Below are 23,154 nucleotides of genomic sequence, written 5' to 3'. Positions count from 1 at the left end.
GCAAATACTGTTTATTCCGTGCACTCAGAACAGACAGTTAATACATGTCTGAAAAACATTCATTATGAAGTAGTTGATGCATTAATGGTGGAATAACAGTTTTAGGCACATCAAAGGCATAAAAATGCATTTAAAATTAGGGCGTCAGGTGTTTTTTTGGGCTTCAAAAAGTGTCTTTACAGGAAATAACAGATGAAATTAAATAATGCAACAAAACATCTAAAGTGGTAGATTTTGGGAAACTGCTCATGCTTTATGTCTGTCCAAGTCATTATCCCAGTTTCTTATTCTTATACTGAATACTTGATATGAATCTGCCTCATTTTGTCTGTAAAGTACTGGCAAGTATACATCTATCATTGGCCAAGCCTGATCTCAAACCATCCTGAAGATGAGCTTCTACTGCCATCTATTGGAGACATTTAACAGTCAGAACTGTATAACTGTTGTCAGTCCCTCTCAGCTTAATAAAGGATGGCATTGTGCTGATGCTGTGAGTGATGATATTTGAGAAGGTGTCTTTCTGTTACCTACGGTATCAATGATTGGTGGTGCATGTTAAGTATTTTGCTTTTAATATGGAGTAGGTTTAGCATGATGGCAAATGTTCATTCAGTTTCTTTAAAGGGCTTTATTTGTGTAACAAAAATGATTTAATCCAAACATTACAATGCACAGAACAAATGACCTTTATAGTAACATACCTCATAATGTCACATGTCTTATCTTAATTAAAATAGCAGTTTCTCACATATAAACAACTGTAACAAAGATCTTGTGATACCTGGCTTTAGTGTGATTAAAATGTCATCATTGTGAGGTAATACTTACACTAACACTCTGCATGTTTTCAAGTGTGAGAAATTCCTTTTCACTTTGTTAAATGATTCTGGATTTTTGACAGTGGTAAAACACTGAAATACCCTCATCCACATCACACTTTAATCCAAGTAGGACACAGACTAAGCAGCAGAACATGTTGCTTAAATTAAATGATGATGAACATGTTTTAAATATTACAAAGATGCCTGACATTAACTCAGCCAGTTACCAGCTCAACACAGATGTGTGTGTTTGTAAAAAGGAGCAAAACAGAAGAAATTGAGTTCTGAGTCTGTTCCCCTTCCTACCGAAGAAAACTAATCCTTTCATATGGTGTGCTCTGTTCTACATGTGCTGAGCGTCCATGATATCCAGATACTTGGCGTCGATTACTCGGGGAAGCAGACTGGTCCTAAAATAAAACAGAGAGATGCTGTACAGTTACGTGTGTTGTATGGAAATAGTATCTAAAGGTAGAAATCCTTCAGACCCAAACATTCATTCTGACAATTTTGTGCATTACAACAGTCTTTTAAACACCACACCCCCAGTTTGTAAGGCTTTGTGTTAAAAAATTAGTCTCCAAGCCCAAGCTAAGATAACCCCGATGATATCCCCTGAGTTATTATCTTAGACTTTAGAAAGCTCCATCCAGAGCCACAGAAGACTTTATCCAACTGTTTTTAGTAAACTGATCTTCATGTGTAAAATCAGTGGAACATGAATCTTAGAGGCATTACCATCAACCACCTGCATTTATGTCAAACTGTAGAGACTTTCAAACATCAAAATGTCATTTATGAAATGTATTTGTGTCAAAATGACATAAACATCTTTTCCTATTCTATTTTTAATGGAAACGCTTCCAACACGCTTGCGTGTCGTGTGAAAAATAGGCGTCAGTTCAATAAAAACGGACACGCCACGCAGCTGACACACTCACGCCACGCATCCAGTGTGTAGCCGGCCTAAGCATACACACTGCTAAAACAATGTGGCCACCTCCAAATGTGGTCTGAACAATCAGATCTTAATGCATCCTGAGTGCGTTCACACTTGTACTTAAAGCTGTGTACTTGTGATTGGATCACTCAGGAGAGATGTTAATACCAGGTCTGAATGGGGCCTTAGCATAATGACAACTCTATGCAGACATTGTAGCACTGTGTTGGTTTGCATGGTCCTACTCAGCCCCCTGTTGGCCCCTGTTGGGTCATCTTACCTGACAGGGACCAGCAATATCATCAGAAGGGGGAAGACCATCTTCATGTAGGGCAGAGGATACATCCCAAAAGCACACAGGATGATCAGCTGGATCATCTGCACTGCTGTGAAGTAGTGCACCTTCCTCTGAGGCACACGGCGGATGTAGTGTGTGGGAGGATAGGAGGTCTAGACAGAGAAGTTCAAGTATGATGTGGTTCAAAAGCTTTTAAATGACATTTTGCTTCATGTTTTGCTAATGTAAAGGTAGACTGACTAATACCCATTACAGTTGTAAAGCCAATATTTCTATGTGACAATACACATGTTGTTGCAGCATGAATGACAAATTAAGTGGGAAAAGGCGCCAATTTCCCCTACGTGAATGTTAATTTTTGCTTGAATTAATTTGGATTTATACGGCAGCCTATTGCTGCCACCATGGTCTCATTTTTTACCATTTTTTACCATTTAAACTTTTTCCACCCACTGAATACTTGGATATCAAACTTTTTCAAACAACCACTGGGTGCCATTTGGGGCAGCCACCGTGTGAAGTTTAATAGATAAACAAGAAAGACAAACAGACCAACTAATCAAACCACAGTGTCCTTCCTGCTCACCTGTTCTTTAAGCAGCAGGGCCATGCGGTCCACCATCTGGTTCCCATCAAGCGAAGTGCCTGCGATGTAGAGGAAAAGGCCGTAGAGGACGGGCTTAGGGATCCACTGCAGAGGAATGGGCAGCATGAACGCAGACAGGCCGATCAGGATGTTAGCTACCAACGAGGTCAGACGAGTCTCCTTCACACTGACAATACTGTTTGACACAAAGGCAGAGTAAAGCACTTCAAATATGTTGTTAAATATAATCACAGGTTATGGCCCTAGTGTGGACATGATTGTCAACCAAAGAGTGATTTTGACTTTAGGGGCCCTAAACAGGTGAAAGTATGCAGTATTTCACAAGAAAAAACAGATCAGAAATTAGTCTTAATTTTGCGTAAGAGAAATGTCTGTTTTTCTTTCTTATCTCTTTTGTAACCCTCAGGTCCCGATCCTCAGGTTGAGAACCACTGTCATCAAGGATTTATTAACATGTTTTTTTTTGCTAAATGAAACTGATTTACCTTGAATATGTTAAGTAAAACTGGAATTACAAGTTAATTTCCAATCTGCTTGCAGTTTCTGACCAAACATAATGATTGTTAACATTGCCCAAATCTGACCAGCTGGTCAACCTATATATTTCTCCTTTTTTTAATATGTTTTATTGTATTTTCTTTTAACTATTTTCATTACTGGATAAACATTACACCCAGATACACACACTGGATGCATGGCGTGAGTGTGCCAGCTGCGTGCCGTGTCCGTTTTTATTTCGGCTTCCATGTTAACAGGTTAGAGCTTACACACTGCCTGCGTGACACGTACGTCTCAGGCGCAGCTCGAGCCACACCGAAAACGTGTGCATTTATTTATATTTCTAAACAGACTCAAGATCAACATAAATGTTTGACAATTAGTTTTGAAATTAATAAAGCCGACTATGTTTTTTAATATATGTTTACTTCACTAAATGATTAGTTATTTTGGTCAGTATTTGAACACTACTGTTACAAAGCCTCCAAACAAACGACTTAAAGGAAGCTGGTGTTTTCAGCCTGGATGTCTTTCGAAGCGCCACTTTTTCGTTTTTGTCCTTGTTTTAACTTTACTCACGTCGTGTAGAGCTGTCCGTTCTCTACGTGCTGTTCCACTTTGGCCAGCTGACGGGCGTGCAGGGAGGAATGTGGGAAGGCAGCGTGCATCCAAGGCAACCCCAGACAGGACATGAGGATGTTGATGAAGCCAGTCAGCATTAAGTCCCAGTGGAACGCTGTGCCTTTGAGCAACCTAGTGCAGACATTCAAACACACAGTGTGTCAAGTAGTAGTAGAAGAAGAAGATACAATGTAATGTAAAATGTGTGTGTTACAACACATGTTAATGTCTTTCCAAGGTTAATCGGGGTCTTACTTGTGTTGTGGTACATGTGTGAGTGAGATGACGATGTTCTGGTCGATGAAGATGAGCAATGCGAGGAGGAAACCCAGACCGACTGCGCTCAGTATGTTCATTCCTGACAGCTTTTCAAAGGTAGGGAAGTTGAAGATAGGGCCATCGTGGACACTTAGCATAGGAACTAATAGAATAGAAAACATAACATTGAATAACACACATTTGTAAGGTGAAACAATGGCAACAGTACATAATAAAAGAAATGCCTGAATGGTGAACTTTGCTGCTCGTAAGCTTTGTTTTATAAAAAACATTCAACACAGTGTCTTTGACCCACATCGATTTAGAACCCACGCTGGGTTGAAAGCTCTCGGAAAGCAAATATTTTTCCTTTCTTTCCACCTCCAACAGAGGATTTATGAACAGTTTAAGCACAACCGAGGTTGTGACTTTAAGTCTCAAGGGTACTCTTCTGTCAGTTCTTTTGTGTGATAGATCTGTACTCACGCTGTATGTCAAGGAAAAGGTAGGAGCCAATGAAGGAGAATATCAGAACAGAGATCGGCAAAGCGCAGTCTGACACCACCTCTCTGATTTTGTAATTCAGATATGGGCTGTGGGGGGAAAAGAAGCACACACACAACATTTAGCAACTCTGATGTAATATATTTTACAAGTGTTACTTCTGTATGTACCGTAGTTACTCTCTTAGCTTGAAAAGTAAGCCATGTCACGTAGTGAAAGTTGGGAGGGGAAAGAAAAATAACATCCCAGGAGTCAGACATGGAAATACACACTTTTATCTACCTCATGTATTACATTATTACACCTGAAGAGTGAAAATGATTGCAGATGATTTGTTACCTTCTGCCTGACTCCTGGGATGTAAATTGTCTTTTTCTGGATCTCCCAACTTTATATACTTGTGCCACTTCTTGCTGTATATATTTTTAAATAATTTGACAAAATCATCCAGTAAGTGAACATACCCCCTCTTAATGATGTAGAGGGCGTAACCCAGCCACAAAGTCCCCAACATAAGCAGCAGACAGAGGATGGGCCTTTCTCGTGTTGTCAACACCAGAGCCTTGGGCAGGAAGACTGACGCATGTCCTTCTGCGTGTCCCATCAGTGACACAGTCTCATTATGATGCTCGGGCATGTTTCCTGTCTGGTTCTGCATCTTCTCTAAAATCTCATTAATCTGCTGAAGCACCAACGTGCTGTTTGTGGTCGCCAGTGTGGGCCCATGGTAGAAGTGCCGGAAAACTAGGAAGTGAGGGAGAAAGAAGAAAGGGATGAAAAGATAATTTACTTACTACTTACTAATATCTTTATGTAAAAATACACCTGTGCAATTTAACATTTGTTCAGTATTAGAAGAAAAAAAAGCCCCGTTTTGGATCTCAGCAAAAAATATAAAATGCTGATGTAGAGAATATAAAAAAGTACACTTTATGTCTATTTCACACTGAGCGTCTTCATACATAATGTACCACGTTATTAATATAATTTTAGTATTCATTTTCTGTATATTTCAAGCCATTCAAGCAGTGCATTGTAGTCAAGCTTTGTTCACTTTTGATGTAGTTTAGTAGCAACAGCCTGAGGCATAAAGAGGGGGAAAAAACTCTAAAGAATTTATCGTGCTCATCCATTTATTTTTGTGACAAACATTTTAGAAAAAGATATAAACAGAAGCTGTGTGAAATTTACATTATAGGGTTGTCTGTTTTCCACGGCTCCCCTAAGGGGGCATGAGCAAAAAAAAATCTAAAGTTTAGTTTCATGTGAGCACATGAAAGTTTCACGTGAGCACATGAAAGTTTCGTGTGAGCATGCAAAACTTTTGTGTGAGCACATGAAGGCCGTATATTGACGTAGCCTGGGCCATGACAGTGACAGCTAGAGAAATGACTACAGTACAGGAGTTAGTTACACTATAGGCTATTTTAATCTAGGTCTTCATTATAAGGACATTGCTGCTTTGCTTGCAAGTCGTCACCATTATATTGTTTCGATACGACATTTAAAACGGATTTGAAAGTCTTGTAATCTGTTCCGTAGCAAGGGATACAGCGATTTGGATCGGGCAATTACTTTTATTTATGAACAGTTACAAACATCTGGCCAACTCCACGGATATAGGTGGATGTACACAAAATGTAAGGAGAATGGATTAAACATAAGTAAAGAAGATGTTAATTCTTTGATTAATTCTACGAGAAAAGGGGTGTTGAACGGGACATTCTAAAACGCTTAACGTGAAAAAGCTTAACGCGGTTTAATGTACCTAAACAATGATGAATGTTTACCAAATTTCTCTCTCATAACCACTGAAAACTGTCAAAAAATCGATCCAAACGTCCAATTATTATGGACGTTATCTGACATTAGCTAAGGATTTCCACTGGATGCGGAACGTCTGCGGACCGGCTGCGGAATGGCTCCGTGCTCCTCCGTCCATCAATACCCACTAGGTCCGGATTTGTTGCGGCACGTCTGCGGCCATGACTGACAGCTGTAGTCACGAGGACCGACAATATCTCGCGAATTCACGTAGAATAGAACCACAAAACCAACAACAGTTTGTTTCCATCCAGAGGAGTAGAGGGGAAACAACTCTGTGCTGTGTTTTCAAGGTGTAGTGCAGGGAAATATGATCCGCTGTGAGCACGGTGTATTTTATTTTGTATATTAACCGGATTTTTATTTTGTTTCTGTGCTCGACTTCCTGTCCCGCACTCTCTGCCGTGTGCTGAATTGCTGCGGAGCTCTCCGGCGTCCGGCAAAAATAGAAGCTCTGCGTATCTGCTCCGGAGGGCTGCGGACAGCCGGAGCTGGGACGCAGTCGGAACGCAGCCGTTCCGCAGTCAGTGAAAAATACACACATTGACTTTAATGGAAACCTAAAGACTCCGCCGACGTTCCGGAGCGGATCCGCAGCCGTTATGCATCCAGTGAAAATTGCCGGTAAGCGTTTCTGCTTCATTAGAGCCCATTGTAAGGAAAAAGCTTAACGTGGTTTAATGTACCTAAACAACGATCAATGATCCCCAAATTTCTCTCTCATGTTGCTCCTCATAACCACTGAAAACTGTCAAAAAAATCGAATGCATTGGTGCGGTCTCTAGCTCACCCAGTAAGAGCGTTTGCCCCATGTTGGCTGAGTCCTGTAGCGACGTGTTATCTCGAATCTGACCTGCTGCCCTTTGCTGGGTGTCATCCCTTTCATGTTTATCCACTTTCAAATAAAGGGAAAAGCCCCAAAAAAATAATTATTATTTATAAGTCCAATTATTTTGGACGTTATCTGACATAAAGCGTTTCTGCTTCACATTTTCAACAGGGCAGCGAAGCGGCTGTGGGTTGACTCTCCACGGTAGTGATGGTCAAATGAAGCTTTGCGAACCACTGTCTTTATTTTCTGAGCCACTAGATGGCGCTCTCTGTTCAAAGAAAAAGGGTTTTCAACCCTTTGTTGAACATAGAGCGCCATCTAGTTAGCTCAGAAAATAAAGACAGTGGTTCTCGAAGCTTCATTTGACCATCACTATTCCATGGTTCTCATGGGCTTTATAAGTTTTAGAATGTCCCTGTTGAACTCACAGTGAGGGGGGGCATGAATTTCAAAACTCCGCACCAAAATGATTTATTATTTTTATTCAGGTCTGTCATGTAAACCCAAAAATACAAATTAAAAAAACATTAAAATCATGAACTCAAGCGTCATTATGAAACACATAAAACAAACACAAAGTGTTGGTCTACAGTTGTGCTGTTATAGTTATATGTAGTTTGCTGCTAGCATGCAGCCTGACGTCTGACTCCCCCCCCCGTTTGAAATACCAAACTCCTTCCTACATACATTGCAAAACGCTTTGTTTGCATCACGTAAAACTGCAGTAATCCAGGGGTATTTCCCTACCCAGTCCTCCCGGTACCTGCAGAGACGTTTTTGCTTTTTTAGCTACATTTCATCGGGTCCCGGGACACCAGCCTGAGCCTCCATTTCAACAATGAATGAATGACTGAATGAATGAATGAATGAAAAATAGCAATGCGTGTTATCAAAATTCGCGACTAATGTTCTATCACACTATAACTATGACTTTGCTCTAATTTTCGGGACAATTAGGGGAGGATTCGGGATTCGGGACAACTGCTTGGAGTTCCGAATTTTTCGGGACTTCTGGTCACCCTAGTAGACTCTTATGACAAATTGAAGCCTTTGGCATCTATAAACTCATCTTTAGCCACCATCCTTTCTAACCGGAGTTCTTTGCTGCAGTGCTGCTGACTGTGGCACTGGCACTGTTCATAACAGCAAGAAATGGGTTTCAAAGTGGAATCAATATGCAGGACGTTTAGAAATCTCCCTACAGTTTGGAAAGATGGCTATGCTGCATTCAAAACATGTTTAATAATAATAATAATTACTTTTATTTATATAGCGCCTTTCATGAAACCCAAGGACACTTTACAGAATTACTGTGGCTAAGCTAAAGGAGGTTGTAGGCTGTGGTAAACAGGTGGTGTTTCAGGAGTTTTTTTTAAAATGTCCAGGGATGTAGCATTTCAGATATCTGGAGGGAGGGTGTTCCAGAGGGATGGGGCTGCAACACTAAAGGCTCTGTCTCCGAAGGTACAGAGTCTGGTGTGGGGAATGGAGAGCAAGCCAGTGTTTGAGGACCGCAGGTTTCGGGGTGGGGTGTATAGATGGAGGAGGTGGAGAGGTACTGTGGGGCCAGGGCATGGAGGGATTTGTAGGTGAGAAGGAGGATTTTATATGCGATGCAGGACTTAATTGGGAGCCAGTGAAGTTGGATGCTGCCAGGTCATGGTGTGGGTGAGGACCCTGGCAGCAGAGTTTTGGACATTCTGGAGCCTGTCTAGGGTTTTGCTAGGGACCCCAGACAGGACTCCATTGCAGTAGTCCAAACGGTATGTTATGAAAGCATGAATGAGGTTTTCTGCCACGGAGTCAGAGAGTGATGGCCCGAGTCTGGAGATCTTTTTGAGATGAAAAAAGGCTGATTTGGTCATGGATTTGATGTGAGTATGGAAAGAGAGGGTGGAGTCCAAGATTACACCAAGTTTAATGTAGTCTGACCTTGTCTTGACTTACTTTTGACGGTGCCTTTCACTGCATCCCCGACAAATGCTATGGAGATGAACAATGCAATGACTTCTTCTGTCGAGCTGGGAGATTTTAAAAAAAAAGTTAAAAAAAGAAGCATGGTGTGACCATTCATGTTTTATCTAAATAAAACACAGACACAGTCATAACAGTCCGTTCAAGGCAAAATGATGGCCCTGATACCGAGAGTGCACATTAAACATAACTAATAATTACGGTTGAAAACAGAAAGTCATAACAGATGCGTCTTCTCTTATCAGTGACCTGACCTCAGTGCACGGCCAAATGGTTAGATACATATATTACAAGTATTGGGCTTCTGTCTGTGATATGTCATAGTAACAAATCTGTTATTGTGTTTTTACCGTTTAAAGAGTTTCATAAACAGGCTGACATTGAATAAGCCTCCGAGGATGAGGAACAGACTGTTCCATAAACCGATGCAGGCGTAGAAAGCATCAAAGTCAAGCTCGTAGTCGTCGCAGATTCCCCTGATGACTAAAAACATACATAAAGACACAAACATACATTTTATTGCATTAAATTAATAACAAGTCTGGTAACCTGGCTACCAACTTGGCTGTTTGAAGCTGCCTAACATCTGGCATCAACCTCGAGTTGCAACACATTTGCTGCATGTGATATACTGTACGGAGTTGTTCTGTTCCTTTTTGTTGTTGATGTACTCTACAGATTAATTCCCCTGTCTAAGCAGTAGGACACCATACGTACCGCATATGAAGATGGCCAGTGGTGCAGTGGTCAGTGGAATGACGAGTGGTGAGCCAGCAAACAAAGAGTAGATCACTCCTCCAATGCTCTGGCCAACAATAGTCTTCTGAACATCTGTCAAAAAACAAAACTTCAATACTTTTTTATGCTTCAGATTAAATAGCTAATAACAATATGAAATGTTGCAGATTAAGACAACAAAGACAGGAGTCCATACCTATCTCTCCTCTTGTGCTTTCGTCATTCAATGAGCCAAAGGCGATAGCAGGCAGTAGAATGGCAATGTAGAGGAAAATAGCAGTGGTAGTGTACTTCAGCAGACAGCGGTCCTTCCCAGTTATGCCTTGATGGATTATTTAAAGACTTAATAAAGACATAACAGCCAAAGCAACCACAATGTAAAGATATCTTCAAAGTGTAAGATTTTTGAAGAAGACATTTCATGATTTTGTAGCAGTAGCAGTTAAGTTAAATATATCACACTAAGGAAGAAGTATTACAAGAATATATTAATACCATCTGTGAAGTCTGAGGGGTAGAGGGGGAGTCGGCGACGGAGGTCATCATAAACACCTTTACCGACTTTAAAGAACTCTTTGCACTGTGAAGAATGACATGACATCATTTAGTCATTTAGACAGGACACTTCAGTTAGTGTGAAGAACTGCAAGCGACACATGCTGTTGAATAGTAGAGTCATCTAATAGGACCATAGAATTAAAGACGACTTCTGTTCTCTGTGCACTGAAATTTGCATGTATATGCTAAAGGCTCCACTATACATTCTGGTCTTGATTTTCATAAAGCATTCAAAATTGTGGAAAAAAAACATCATATTCACTTTTTAGCACTAAAAAGCACTTTTATGGCACTAAGTTGGAAAATTACACTATGTTTCAAAACACGAAAAAAGTACAAGTAACAGCATGAATACGTTTTGAGTCATACATCCATCGGTTTGAAGGCTTATTAGATGCCAAAACACTGCACAGTGGTCTATAATACTATTAAAAAGGATTTTATAACTCTGGAAAGTTATTACAAAGACAATCATTTCACCAAGTAATCTAACAGGAATCTCACTGGTTGAAAGTAAGTACATTTACTCAAGTACTGTACTAGTAAGTACAGATTTATTATTTTCGTTTCATGCCACTTTATACCTCATTACATTTCAGAGGGAAATTTGGCACTTTTTACCCCACTACATTCATCTGACAGCTTTAGTTACTAGTTACAAATTAAGATTTGTGCAGAAAATGAATTACCAACTATTTTGATTGTTAAAGCAAATCATTTATTGTGACAATTTGCTGCTTTTCCTTTTAATGAAAGCCTATAATAGTGGGACATTATTCTGCATTGAGTACTTTTACTTTTAATACTTTAAATACATTTTCCTGAATATACTTAAATACTTTTACTTAAAGTGTCTATATGTAACTTTCAGTTTGTGTTGATTCTAGCGGCCACTTTGGACTAAAGTGGTAGTCTTTTTACCACACCTGCTGTCGTAAAGGTCTTTTCTTTTACGGTGCTGTATTGCCCACTGTAGATTACCAAAGGGCTAAGCCTCTCCTAGGAACGCGTAGCTCCTACGGCGACATTTTGATGCTACCAAGCCATCACCTCCCATTAGCATTCCATTGACTGCCATTCATTTTGGCGCCACTTTGACAGCGAATAACTTTACATCTGAAGCGTTTAAAGACTCTATTTGTCCATTGTTTATTTCTAAAGAAACACAACAATGTATAAAAGGCTCCATTACCTTATATCTCACGTTATGGCTCTGTAGCAGACGTTTTTGTAAAAATAGGCTAACGATTGTGTCATAACCACGCAACTTACTGTCACATAGTAGAGGAATTACCATATAGTACAGGAGAAGCTCGCAGGCAGTTTCGACTTACATTCACTGTTTAAGTTTAATTACTAATGTTAACTAGCATTTTAGTTAGCAATAATTAGCCTGTGCCTATGTTATCTCCTTACATATACCTACGCTCTCCGTCTCTGCAAGTTTCGGAATGATTGAGATTTCTCTTGGCACAGCTACCAGAAGACTTACAACTTTCAGACAGGTTGCTCACGTCACATTTACGTCGTCTCTCTCAGTTGGAGGCTGCGCAGTAACGCTCAGCCATCACAGGAAAAGTGCAACGGGATCTGTTGGTCTATTTTATATATGTCTATGTAGATTACTGAGTTAGCATTACTGGGAGGTCATATAGTCGCAATGAATGTTTTGCTCAGACAGAAAATCATTCATTTACAATAAGAGAATACGTTACAGGTGCATTGTTGCATTTCAAGTTTTGCACACGGTAACTTAGCCTACTTTGGATGTCTCGTGAGCTAAACCAGGTAACGTTATCACTGTCACAAGCCAAAGCATTAAGAGACTGTCGTAGCAACCAACGTAGTAATAACTTATATAGCGCAATTCATGAAACCAACGGACGCTTTACACAAATACAGGGGGACAAGGGAAAAGAAAATAGTAGGCCAACACAAACACGGACTAAAAGGAATAAAACGTCTGCACTAAATGGAATTAGGACGTCATTTAATGTTGGCTACTGGCGTACAACCAAATCGTGCATTGTAAAGTTATTTATCACATACCTGAGGGTCAATTCAGGGGACATTTTTGAATCATTTACAATCCTGTAATTGTTTCCATCTGTTGAAAGCCTGACCGAGATTGACTCGCGTTTTTGCCCGTCTTCTTTCACTTTCCTTTTTAGCTTTTAGTTGTACTTTGTTTAATTTCATTCTTTTCTGTGATAGTCCGGCCCCAGTATCAGCAATTACTACAGCAGATAACTTCTAAAATAAAATGTAAATACAATTAGGCCTGTATAAAGAAATCTCCTGCTACCTTTGACTGGATACAATAACACAGGCTTTTCCGGTGTTACACCGAAATCTGTGACCCTTCAGAAACGTGTACAAGTTACATATAGTCACTTTAAGTAACATTTTCAATGCAGGAATTTTACTTGTAAGTAAATAAGAGTATTTCACAGTATGGTATTAAATAAAGAATCTGAATATTTCCTCCACTGAGGAATGTGCACTTTCATGTATTTGTTTGGCCAGAGGAGCTTTTTTGCTGCGCCGAGACCCTTGCTGTGCTGACACAGTGGTCCCATTATAATGATTGGACGACACCTCCAATCCCCACAGTGCTAATGGTGGTCTGAACACAACATTAAAAAAATCCTCTGACTGACTTTTGTGAGTGAGAGAAGATGGTACAGAGGAAATTCATTTGAAAATACCTTAATTTTAATGCATTTGCTGACTGGATATTAGGTCTTTTGAATGAACGTAATAAATAATGAATTTCTTTCACATTTGTGGAGAAACGTAGCTGACATCCGGTATAATATATCAAACATACTGGCACACCTGAGGGTCCATCATTGTATGTTTTTGTATTATACAACTTTGCAATTGCATAACAGGTTAAAAGGGTGGTTTAGCAGCAATAACCTACATTTAAATGCTGTTTTGAAACCATTCAGGACATCAGGTGTAGCCACAATCTGTTGTTTATTTTGGTCTTTTCTCTCTAGGCAGTATCTGGGTGTTCCCCTCTCTCCACCCTCCTGCTGAGGGCACACATTTCCTCTTAATTTTAACACTGGACATAATGAAATACTTGGAGCTGCACACATTCTGCCGTCAGAGCCATGGCAGACTTGGCAGCTTTTTCAGTTTGTTGCCCAGCTGCTTCTCGTTCCTCGGGCCTGGCTGATAAAGTGTGGAAACAGGATAATCAAATAATCTGGCTCAACTACTTTACTGCATCACATCCTTATATGCCTGGATGGAGTGGGAAAACACGAGGGTGGTCTCCACATGTTGTGGAGAGAAACTAACAGTCTGTAGAGAATATAAATGTTGGTTTTACAAGAAACAACCCCTTGTTAGGGAGAGTTATGTTTACATATTGTTGTATATTCGTTTTTTTTAAGGTTTGTGCTTTTTGGCATCATTATTCTACAGTTATACAACATACTCAACTCACGCTAGTCATATGGCCACTGCTGCACTGACTAAAGCACAGAGCCAATATGTCACTGTTTGTTTTATATCTCCTACTTTGCTCTTCTTTCACACCTGAAGTGGTTTCCCCCTACGTGGATCTGAGTCCTCCACTTCCTCTACGACCGGCTTCTTTGTGTCTATGGAGAGTTGCTGTCGCTGGTAGACCAGCTCCTGTTTGAACTCTTCCTGGGTCTTGACCTCCAAAAGCTTCTGTCTGAAGGAAATGTCGGAGAACATCGTGGCAAATGTTCTACTGAGTTCGATGGCCGTCTTGGTGCTTTTCTGAAACGGATGATATGAAAGTTAAACAGATTCTGACTGTTCTGTCAATTTATTTGCAAATAATGGTTATTTTGTTATTGATTATTATTTTCTATGTTAATTATTTGTTCTATAAAATGTCAGAGAATACTGAAAAGGAGCTCAAGGGGATATCTGCAAATTGCTTGTTTGTCCGATAAACAGTCCACAATCCAAAGGTCACCAGTTTACTATCATTGAAGGCTCAGAAAACCAACAAATATTCACATTTCTTAAAGTAAAGTAAAAAATATACACATTTCTTCCATAAAATTAAGCAACTACTAGATTGTCAAAATAGTTGCTGTAAGCTTCCAAATTGTTAAAAAAAAATACAGAGAGTTTTGAATATAAGAACTGACAATTGGCTCTTACTGTTCGAGGAGGGGCCAGGATGAGGATGACATAGCGGGCCTCGCAGCAGTTGCCTCCCCAGTTGTGGGGCCTCTCCAGACGGGCGATGCAGACATGACGTCTCTGCAGGCTCCTCACATTGGAGCTGAATTGATAGAAAAATTTATTTGGATCAGTGGTGTATAAATGATTGATTGTGCAGCATACTGTATTGACAGGTCTAAATTAGAATGAATAAAATGACTTTCCCATGAAAAGATTTTTTGTTGTACAGTCGAATAAACTCAGCAACTAAACAGAAATTTCCCCTACTGAGCTGGAGGCTGGAATTAGTCAAAATAGCACCCTTTCACATAAGTATTATTGTAGATGAACTCACAGAACACAAAGCCAGGACTGCTGGTAACATACGCCAGTGGAAGTAGCAGTCACCCCCTGAATGGTCTCTGACAGAAGGTGAACTGTGGGAGCATTAAATATTTCAATGAACAAGCAAAAAAAAAGCTTTAACGCTGTTATGTCAAGCATCCTCTGAAGCAAACACTTCATCTCAAAATGCTTCTAATATCTTTGGCTCACCATTACGCTCCTTCCCTCCTGTGTCCGTGAACAGCGAGTTCATGACCTTGTCCACATCATAGCTGCCGTGGCCGTCCTCTACCACATGAGTTAACATTCGCCTCAGGACCTCGTCCAGAGTGGCAGCTTTCTCATCCAAAAGGATGCTTGCCTGGGCCAGGAAGCTGTCCAGGTCTCTGTGGGCACGCACTTCCTCCTGGAAGTTCATTGGCTTCACATTCTAGTGCGAGCCAAAAACAAGGTGCATTTGATTGATGGTGATATAATGTCATAGTGAAACTAGGTGAAAGGTTCATTTTCTGATTTTGCAAGCACACACAATGCAAGTAACACTGCTTTCAGATTTAGTTCTCAGTTAGTTTAAAACATCAAGCGTGAGTTGTTAGACATTTGGCGATTTTAGCTTTATAATTAGACAGTTGGAAAAACAATCTGTAAAATGCTGCTTTTCTGCAGTAATTCTGCAGTAATGATTATGACAGAACACAGAGAAGCGGATTGGAAAAGCACATCTTACTTTTCTTGTTGTATTCAAAAGCCCAAGCCCAGGATAATCAGGATCTGCAAATAAAAGCCACAGAAATCTAAACTTGACATTCTTGACCTCCAACCTCTTATCTTTGATCTGATCCCCACTACAAATCGTTTCTTCATATTCTTAGAAATAACTAAAACATATCTCTTGTATTAGTAGTTTGTTATGGCTCGGGGAACCAGAGCTGGAACACATGATTTCCTAATTGCAGAGGCTGCAAATTATTCTCATACAATGAAAGTCACACGAGTAGGATACAATGTAATAGTACAGCTCTGCAATGAGCTATTAATCTGTATTGAATGTTGAATGATTGAGACATTTGTTCTCCCTAACCTTCATTTATTCATTTATTATTATAACAAATCACACCACAGACTAAACATGTTATACTTTTTTAAACATACACACCTGAAACACTGATCTGGATCTGGTTGTCATAGATGTGGTCCTTGCGAGTGACGGGTGAAACTTGCCCACAATCCTCTTGTTCCCCATCCTGCAGCTCTGTGGATAAACAATAAATGGTCACAGTCAAAAATCAACCAAGTCTCCATTTACATACAGTTCTGTAATTTCAAGTGAGCCAGAGTTTCTAGTCAGAATTATTGTTTTTTTGCTGCAGTACTTTGTTCACATTCACTTTACAATTGAATAATGATAAAGACCACTTCATAGATTAACGTACAGTGAGATAGAACTGTTCTTTGTATTAAGGTTACAAGGTTAAGATGCAATGCCAGCCACATTAACAGTAGATTTTCCCTCCCATCCCTCTGCCACCTGTTGACAACTTAACAGCAAGAGGGAGAAAGAGAGACCCAATAAAAATTTTGATCGCAAGTTTTTATAAGGGAAGAAAGAAACGGCCACAGAATTACAGAATTAACCTTAACCCTTCATGAGCAAAGTTTTGAGCTATGATTATTCCCACTTCCAGTCATTGACTCAGCGATCGTCTGCCTCGTTATTTACCCATTAATTAACCTCCCCACACACCAGCGAGGGGACTGGCTGTGCTCACCAGCATGTGAAATGGGTCATCAGTGAGCAGCGAGAAGTATTGGCATTAGCATAAATAACTGTTGCAATAAATGCAAAAACGAAAAACGAAAAAAAAAGAAAAACGAATGTATTGCCCCTCGTATGCTCAAGGGGAAAACCAGAATAATGTCCTCTGTGCTTGCAGAGCAGACCATATCACGTACATAAAAGAACAGGACCCATGCATGCTGAGAAAAGCAATCAGAGTACATAATAATATGTATTACTCCAGCTACGCACCCATTTCTTGGAAAACATGTCCATTCTTGGACGGCCAGGTGGCTGGAACTTCTGTAGGAGAAAAAAAAAAAGTTATATGCACAATTTCATGTTTAATTTTTTATTATAAAGCATTTAAAATTATAATAGTTCATTATTGTTTTATAGACCACATTATAAACAACAGCATTATATGCAACAATATCATTTAGCCGCCTAATGAATGTAAGTCCAACATTCACTATCTTGCAGCTCTGTTTTTGGTCTCCACCAACTACTGAAGGAAAAATCTGTCTCATTAGCTGCTGAATGCTCCACTATGTTCACCAGCTATAGTCACTAACTTTGTCAGTCAGCTTTTTGTTGCTGGGCAGGTAGCATACAATGGGTTTATCAGAGCTTTTAAGCCGAAAACAGCTGTCTGCTGCAAACAAGATTGGTGAGAGCGGTGAAAGTGAAGCAAAACCATAACCTTGCAAACCAAAATAATGAGCAGAAACATGCTAAAAGCTCCAGAAAGCTCAGGGGAAACTGCAGTGTCACTATGAGCCACACCTTTCAGATTAAAAGTAGTCATTTGATGCGTTGTTGGTATAAAGATATTGATCATTCAGCCAATTGAATGGACGTCATCAGTTGTTATCACTACCACAGACATGACGCGGTAGGGCCCTACTCTACCTCCTAGTTGGCTAAGTGATCGTTATCATCCATTGGTAAGCTTGATCACCCATCTGCACCAGTGTTAGATGCTCACAGCAACTGGTGGTGGATGGGTCAAACAAACCTTGGAGACTGGTGTTCGTATCCTGTGTGACACCAAAAGTCAATGTTGACTTTTTTTTAAATTACGTAGTTAACTTTCTCATGTAACGTTCCTTACAAAACATTCTTAACTAACTTGAAAGTAATTATTTTAACTCAAACCACAATCTCTTTGCTAAATCTAACCAACGGGTTACCAGTGGATTATTTAATTATTTAGCTTTAATTTTGTGATTTAATGCAGAATCCATAACTTTTTTCACCTTCATCATCTTCCATACTATACAATGTGACCCCAGTGTTGCAGTAACTATTGCGGACACTGAGGTCAGGCTTTAACAGCATTTAGGCCATCATGGAGGGCAATTAAATTTACAGAAAATGTAATGATATAATTTCATGGTATGCAGAATAAATCAAAAATAGAAAGTCAAAAATTATAAGAGAATTTCTTTTGTATGTCTGGTCAAATGTTTTTGTGGATTGCAGGGGGACATGGACTCATTATATTACATTGTTTTAATATATATTTCATGTTCTTAGTAGAAATAAGGGGAGAGAGAGATTGGGAACGCAATGCAACAAAAATCTTGGTTCATAATCAGGGCCTAGGCCACCAAGGCACACTAACACCATGACATCTTATATAATAAAACCCCAACGAAAGCTATCCTTGCATACCTGTTATGTCTGACACTGACACAAACTGACCAGAACATGATGATAAAACTGTGAAACTGGACTCTATGTTGACTGACACAGTTTGACCCTTTTGTGTCTGACCTGTGTGCCACAGTAGCTCTCACTTCACAAGCGACAAACACAGTCGGCACCAGCAGGCATCATCCTCTCCAGCTCCTCCCATCGCACACACGGACAGATTCTGTGCACAGAAACTAAAAAATCTGAGCTTGTTGAATCATTATTGCCAGTGTGACACACATTCGGTCAGACCATGATGACCTTTAAAGTTATTATATGATACAAAATGATGAAGATAGAAAGTGGATGTCAGTTATGAAGATGTTATTAATAAGGACAGGGAAAAAACGGCACATGCTGAGACACTGAAAAAAGAGACCCCTTCACTCTCGTTTGCAAGACAAATGTGTGTCTGATGTTTGCACAGGCGCTCATGTGTATATATATATATATGACCTGTATAGCTGTACAGGTGAGCTTTTCCTTGCCTGAGGCAGAGACTGGCTCCGGGGGGGGGGGGCTCCCGAGCAAGGCTATATCTCAAAGCAGATTAGACAGAACATTCCCAGGCCTCCTCCACTTCACAGGAGTCTGCACAGACTACAGGGTGCCTCACAGCTTATGCAATGAGCTGTTTGTACCACAGGATATGTGGAGGATGATTTAGTCTGTCTGATTGAGGACTTTACTGTCTTGGTCAAGTTCATTGTAGTCTTGCATTGCCAGACCTATGTACGTTCAAAAGTTGTTTTAGTCATGCAACAGAAAACTCAGATTAGACAGATAGCTAGCTGTCTTGTTTTTACACTGCAGAGATCTGAAGAGCAGTTAACCATAGTCCTCATAAATTGACCAAAGTTTAAAATGCCAACACAAAAACAGTGGAAGGTAACAGGACATCCGAAAAGAGTGACATCCCGGGGAATTGCCGAGAGCAATCCTGGAAGTGGAACGTCATGGATATAGACTAAGTTCATTGTAAATAGGCTCCACTAAATCTTATCATCATGATCAACAATAGATAATGACTACCACTAAACAATAACTTCGCACACTTTTCTCATCAGTTCCAACAGTGAAATTGGTGTTAAGACATGAATGGCATTTGTGCTTAAAAACTAAGAAGTGTAGGAAATATCACCTTTTTTTCTCTCTGTCCATCACTGTTCAATCAGTACAGACTGCTGCAAAAGTTAGTCAGAGAAGATATATTGCAGTCTTTCTGCAGGCATGTAGGTTACGATGATTCATGCTTATGGGTTTCCTGTTGGCTGGCTGGGCGACTTCCTCACGCTTACTGTGCTGTCTAGTGACATCAACAGTGACGTTACTCTTTCAAATAGTCTTCTGACCCTGTTTGTAAACTAGGTTTTTATGATATTTTGTGATATACATTTTTTTCTCCAAGTTCTAAACCTGTATGACCTTCCATATGACAAATATATGTTTAAAAATCATTTGTAGGTGTTTTTATTTCAAAATCCCTGCTTTCTCTCCCTGTAACATTCAAATATTTCAGAAAATTCATATTAGTATACAGGATTTCAGTATACCCTCTTACAAAAGCGTGAGGATACACAATGATGATTGACACTTCATAAAATCACTGTGTTGCAAGTTACTTATAGGTACAATCAAGGGCGTAGGTTTTGTTTTAAACACAGTTGCTTGGCGGTCATTCTCTTTGCAAATTGCAAAAGAGATTTAATTGCAATTAAATGTGACTCACCAAAGGAGATAGAAAACGAAAAAGAAGTTAAACTTCTGAATGACAGGCTTACCAAAAATCTTAGTGTTTTGGTAAGCCTGCCTCTGAAGCTACTGCTGCTTCGAGTGACACTGCAGCAGACGTTAACGTTACAGAAACTACAGAAAATGAGCCAGACGAGGCTGGTAACGTTACAAAATACGTACGGGGTTGTCCCTCTGGGACGGGCAAGTATAAAGCTAGGAGGGAAAAAAAATGTTTATACTCAGTACAAAAACATAGACTACACCACTGTATACAGTAATTTAATGTGATTTGGGGAGTAGCTAACTCCACCCATCATATAAAACAGCTCTTTTTGAGTTGTAGTAGCGAGTAAAGTAGTCTTGCTTTGCCAGATCCTCCTCCAAAGCGTGATGGAGGAGAGTCTGGCTACTCCACATAGCATTTGGGGATGGGAGGAAAACGTGCTCTAGTTTATTGGCATTTCCTTAAATCAATCACAATTGTCTGAGGCGGTGCTAAACACCGGAGAAAAGCTGCGGTGCTGCTGTAAAATAGGCTCGGAAGGAACTTGATTTGGTGGAATGTGTACGTTTAAAAGTTGTTTTAGTCATGCAACAGAAAACTCAGATTGGACAGATAGTCTAGCTAGCTGTCTGGATTTGCCTTGCAGAGATCTGAGAAAAGATTAACCACAGTCCTCATAAATCAAACGGAGTTTAAAATGCCAACACAAAGGAAGCCCAAGGCAACGGATAGCCCGCCTAAATGAGTGAAATCTGGCGGATTTTCCGGGGGCAACGGATCAATCCCGGAAGTGTAACGTCAAGGATATAGACGAGCAAAGCGATACAATGGGTCAAAGGTATTTGTTTGGATCTCAGTAGTAGGCATGGTTGTGCTTTCATTTATTGACTTCTCCCTCATCATCCTCCTCTTGATCTGACAACTCAGATGAGGAAGATGTTGTTAGAGGCCAACAGTATTACTCTCTTCAAATGTCTCCACATTACAGCGGAATATTTTGGAAATATACCACATTACTCAAGATAAAGACACCCTGCCCCTGACTGCTGTTTCCCAAGAATTTAAAAACTGAACTTTATTTTCAACCACTAGTTCATCCATTCTTTTTTTTTATCTAAAAGTGTTTATCTTCTAACTCTGACAAACCAGACCACCACTCGGTTAATCTCTATCTCACTGGACAAACAAGGCTGACTTAAAGCCTAAGGCATCTTTTATTAATCCCTGCCACCCTGCTATCTGTGTGCAGAGGAGGTCCTTGAGCAGTAGGAAACAGAAGAATCCTTGTTGAGTCTCTGGGAACAAGAGCTACAAAGCTGAGAACTGAACTGTACAAGGTCAAACCATCAAGACAGAAGGGACACAGCGTTTGAAAATGTACATGATCGTTGCAGCTTTCATTTTTTTATGTGTTTTTTATTTTAATATGGAGCTCTGCTTGTCAATTTCTGTGCTTTGCAGTAAAACATATCTGTGCCATGTTATAAAAGATGTAAGACTCTTTTGTTAAAGCTTAATCAATCTAGTCAGCGTTTGGTGTGGGCAGCTGTACCATGAACAGTGTGTACTCAGTAGGTTACAATGTACACACTCATATATTGAAATAAAGCAAATAACAGGAAAGAGGAACTACAGCTCATTCCACTTCAACATCTCAAAGGCCGACAATAAGAACAACCAGATGTTTGGTTATCCAGCAAAATGGATATGACCACTGGACCAACAGTAATCATAGCCACACAAGTTCACGTCACTAACCAAAATATACATCCAAAGGTGTTATCTTCTCACTTAGACTTTAAACATGTTTGTGTGGCATTAATGCTCTGGGAACTGAAGTGTTTTAAATAGCCAACTCTTGTTAATAACATTCAGTTTTTGGTGGACGACATTAAACCTGCATAACGGTTCAAGTCTGAAGATAACAGTAGTAAAGGATGGGGCTGCTCTAGGTTTGATACAACTTCTATAGTAATCCCAATCGCATCATATTACCATCAACTTCAAGCAGAAAGTGTCACCTGTGACATTTTTCTGCTAGATAATCTTCCTAATCCTTGACCTGAGAAAGTACAAGTACCTATTAACTCATTAATGGCACTGAACAGAAAATACATTCATACTCATATATATAGTGTGTTGTAGAGCTGTAGCTACTTTTTTATAGCTTAATCTGCCAATTGTCTTCTTAATTAATTTATAAATTGTTTGGTCTGTAAAATGTCAAGAAATAGTGAAGAATTCTTAACAAGGTTATATACGTATAAGCCACTGGCTTCGTCCGACCAACAGCTCAAACATTTTCAGTTTGCTATCGTGAGTTAAGAAAAGCAGCATGACATGATAAAAGAAAAAGCATTATGTAGCAAACTGGGATAGTGGAATATATGACTCTCATGTTCCCACTTAATACAACAACAGAAAGTTTAACCAAATAAGTATTTTAAAATCAATTTAATGTACTTTTCTAGAACGATTCAAAAGGTGTTCAAATAGATGCTAAAAGTTATTTGCAGGTCTGCTGTAAAAACCTTACATGATAGACAAGTATGCCGTTTATTTCCATATTGTAAACATTGACCCATATCCTTTTGGGCAATAAAAGCATCTTGCTCATATTCTGTGCTTTTAACATCAAGAATACAAAGACATAAATATTTTAAATAGCACCAAGAGAAGAAGGCAAATAAAAGATAATAAAAGTGTTATGCGATAATTGTACTTCTAAAGATGAAAACCTGCACTTTATATGCTATAAAAAACAGTAGATGTTATCAGCACACATACACACACATATACTGTAGAGAGGGTTCCTCCACGTGTTTGTCACAGTTGGCTTAGGTTGCACCATGAAAGACCTTGTCACCCCACTTCACCCCTGCAAAACTTACCATATGGCACAAAATGGAGGACCTTTTTGGCTTCCATGTTCTCCAGGTTTTTTTGGTAAGATGCTTTCCAA

The 23,154-nt window shown here is 39.7% G+C and overlaps 1 protein-coding gene across 1 annotated transcript; it reads right to left on the bottom strand.

The window, feature by feature from the left end:
• Positions 1 to 83: 83 nt before the first annotated feature.
• Positions 84 to 23,120, bottom strand: LOC144524168 (solute carrier family 4 member 11-like). Its single transcript, XM_078260236.1, has 20 exons — positions 23,084 to 23,120; positions 17,009 to 17,059; positions 16,136 to 16,231; positions 15,707 to 15,750; positions 15,190 to 15,409; positions 14,990 to 15,071; positions 14,632 to 14,755; positions 14,029 to 14,238; positions 10,414 to 10,498; positions 10,115 to 10,240; positions 9,898 to 10,011; positions 9,531 to 9,663; positions 9,154 to 9,227; positions 5,015 to 5,294; positions 4,533 to 4,639; positions 4,044 to 4,209; positions 3,747 to 3,920; positions 2,649 to 2,844; positions 2,045 to 2,214; positions 84 to 1,234 (listed from the first exon to the last, which is right to left on the bottom strand). The coding sequence occupies exons 1-20, from the start codon at positions 23,118 to 23,120 to the stop codon at positions 1,168 to 1,170; spliced, it is 2,556 nt and encodes an 851-aa protein (XP_078116362.1). The 3' UTR covers positions 84 to 1,167.
• Positions 23,121 to 23,154: the final 34 nt, after the last annotated feature.

Source organism: Sander vitreus, chromosome 10 (genome assembly GCF_031162955.1).
Source record: "Sander vitreus isolate 19-12246 chromosome 10, sanVit1, whole genome shotgun sequence".
Classification (NCBI taxonomy): domain Eukaryota; kingdom Metazoa; phylum Chordata; class Actinopteri; order Perciformes; family Percidae; genus Sander; species Sander vitreus.
This window is presented reverse-complemented; position numbering and strand designations above follow the sequence as displayed.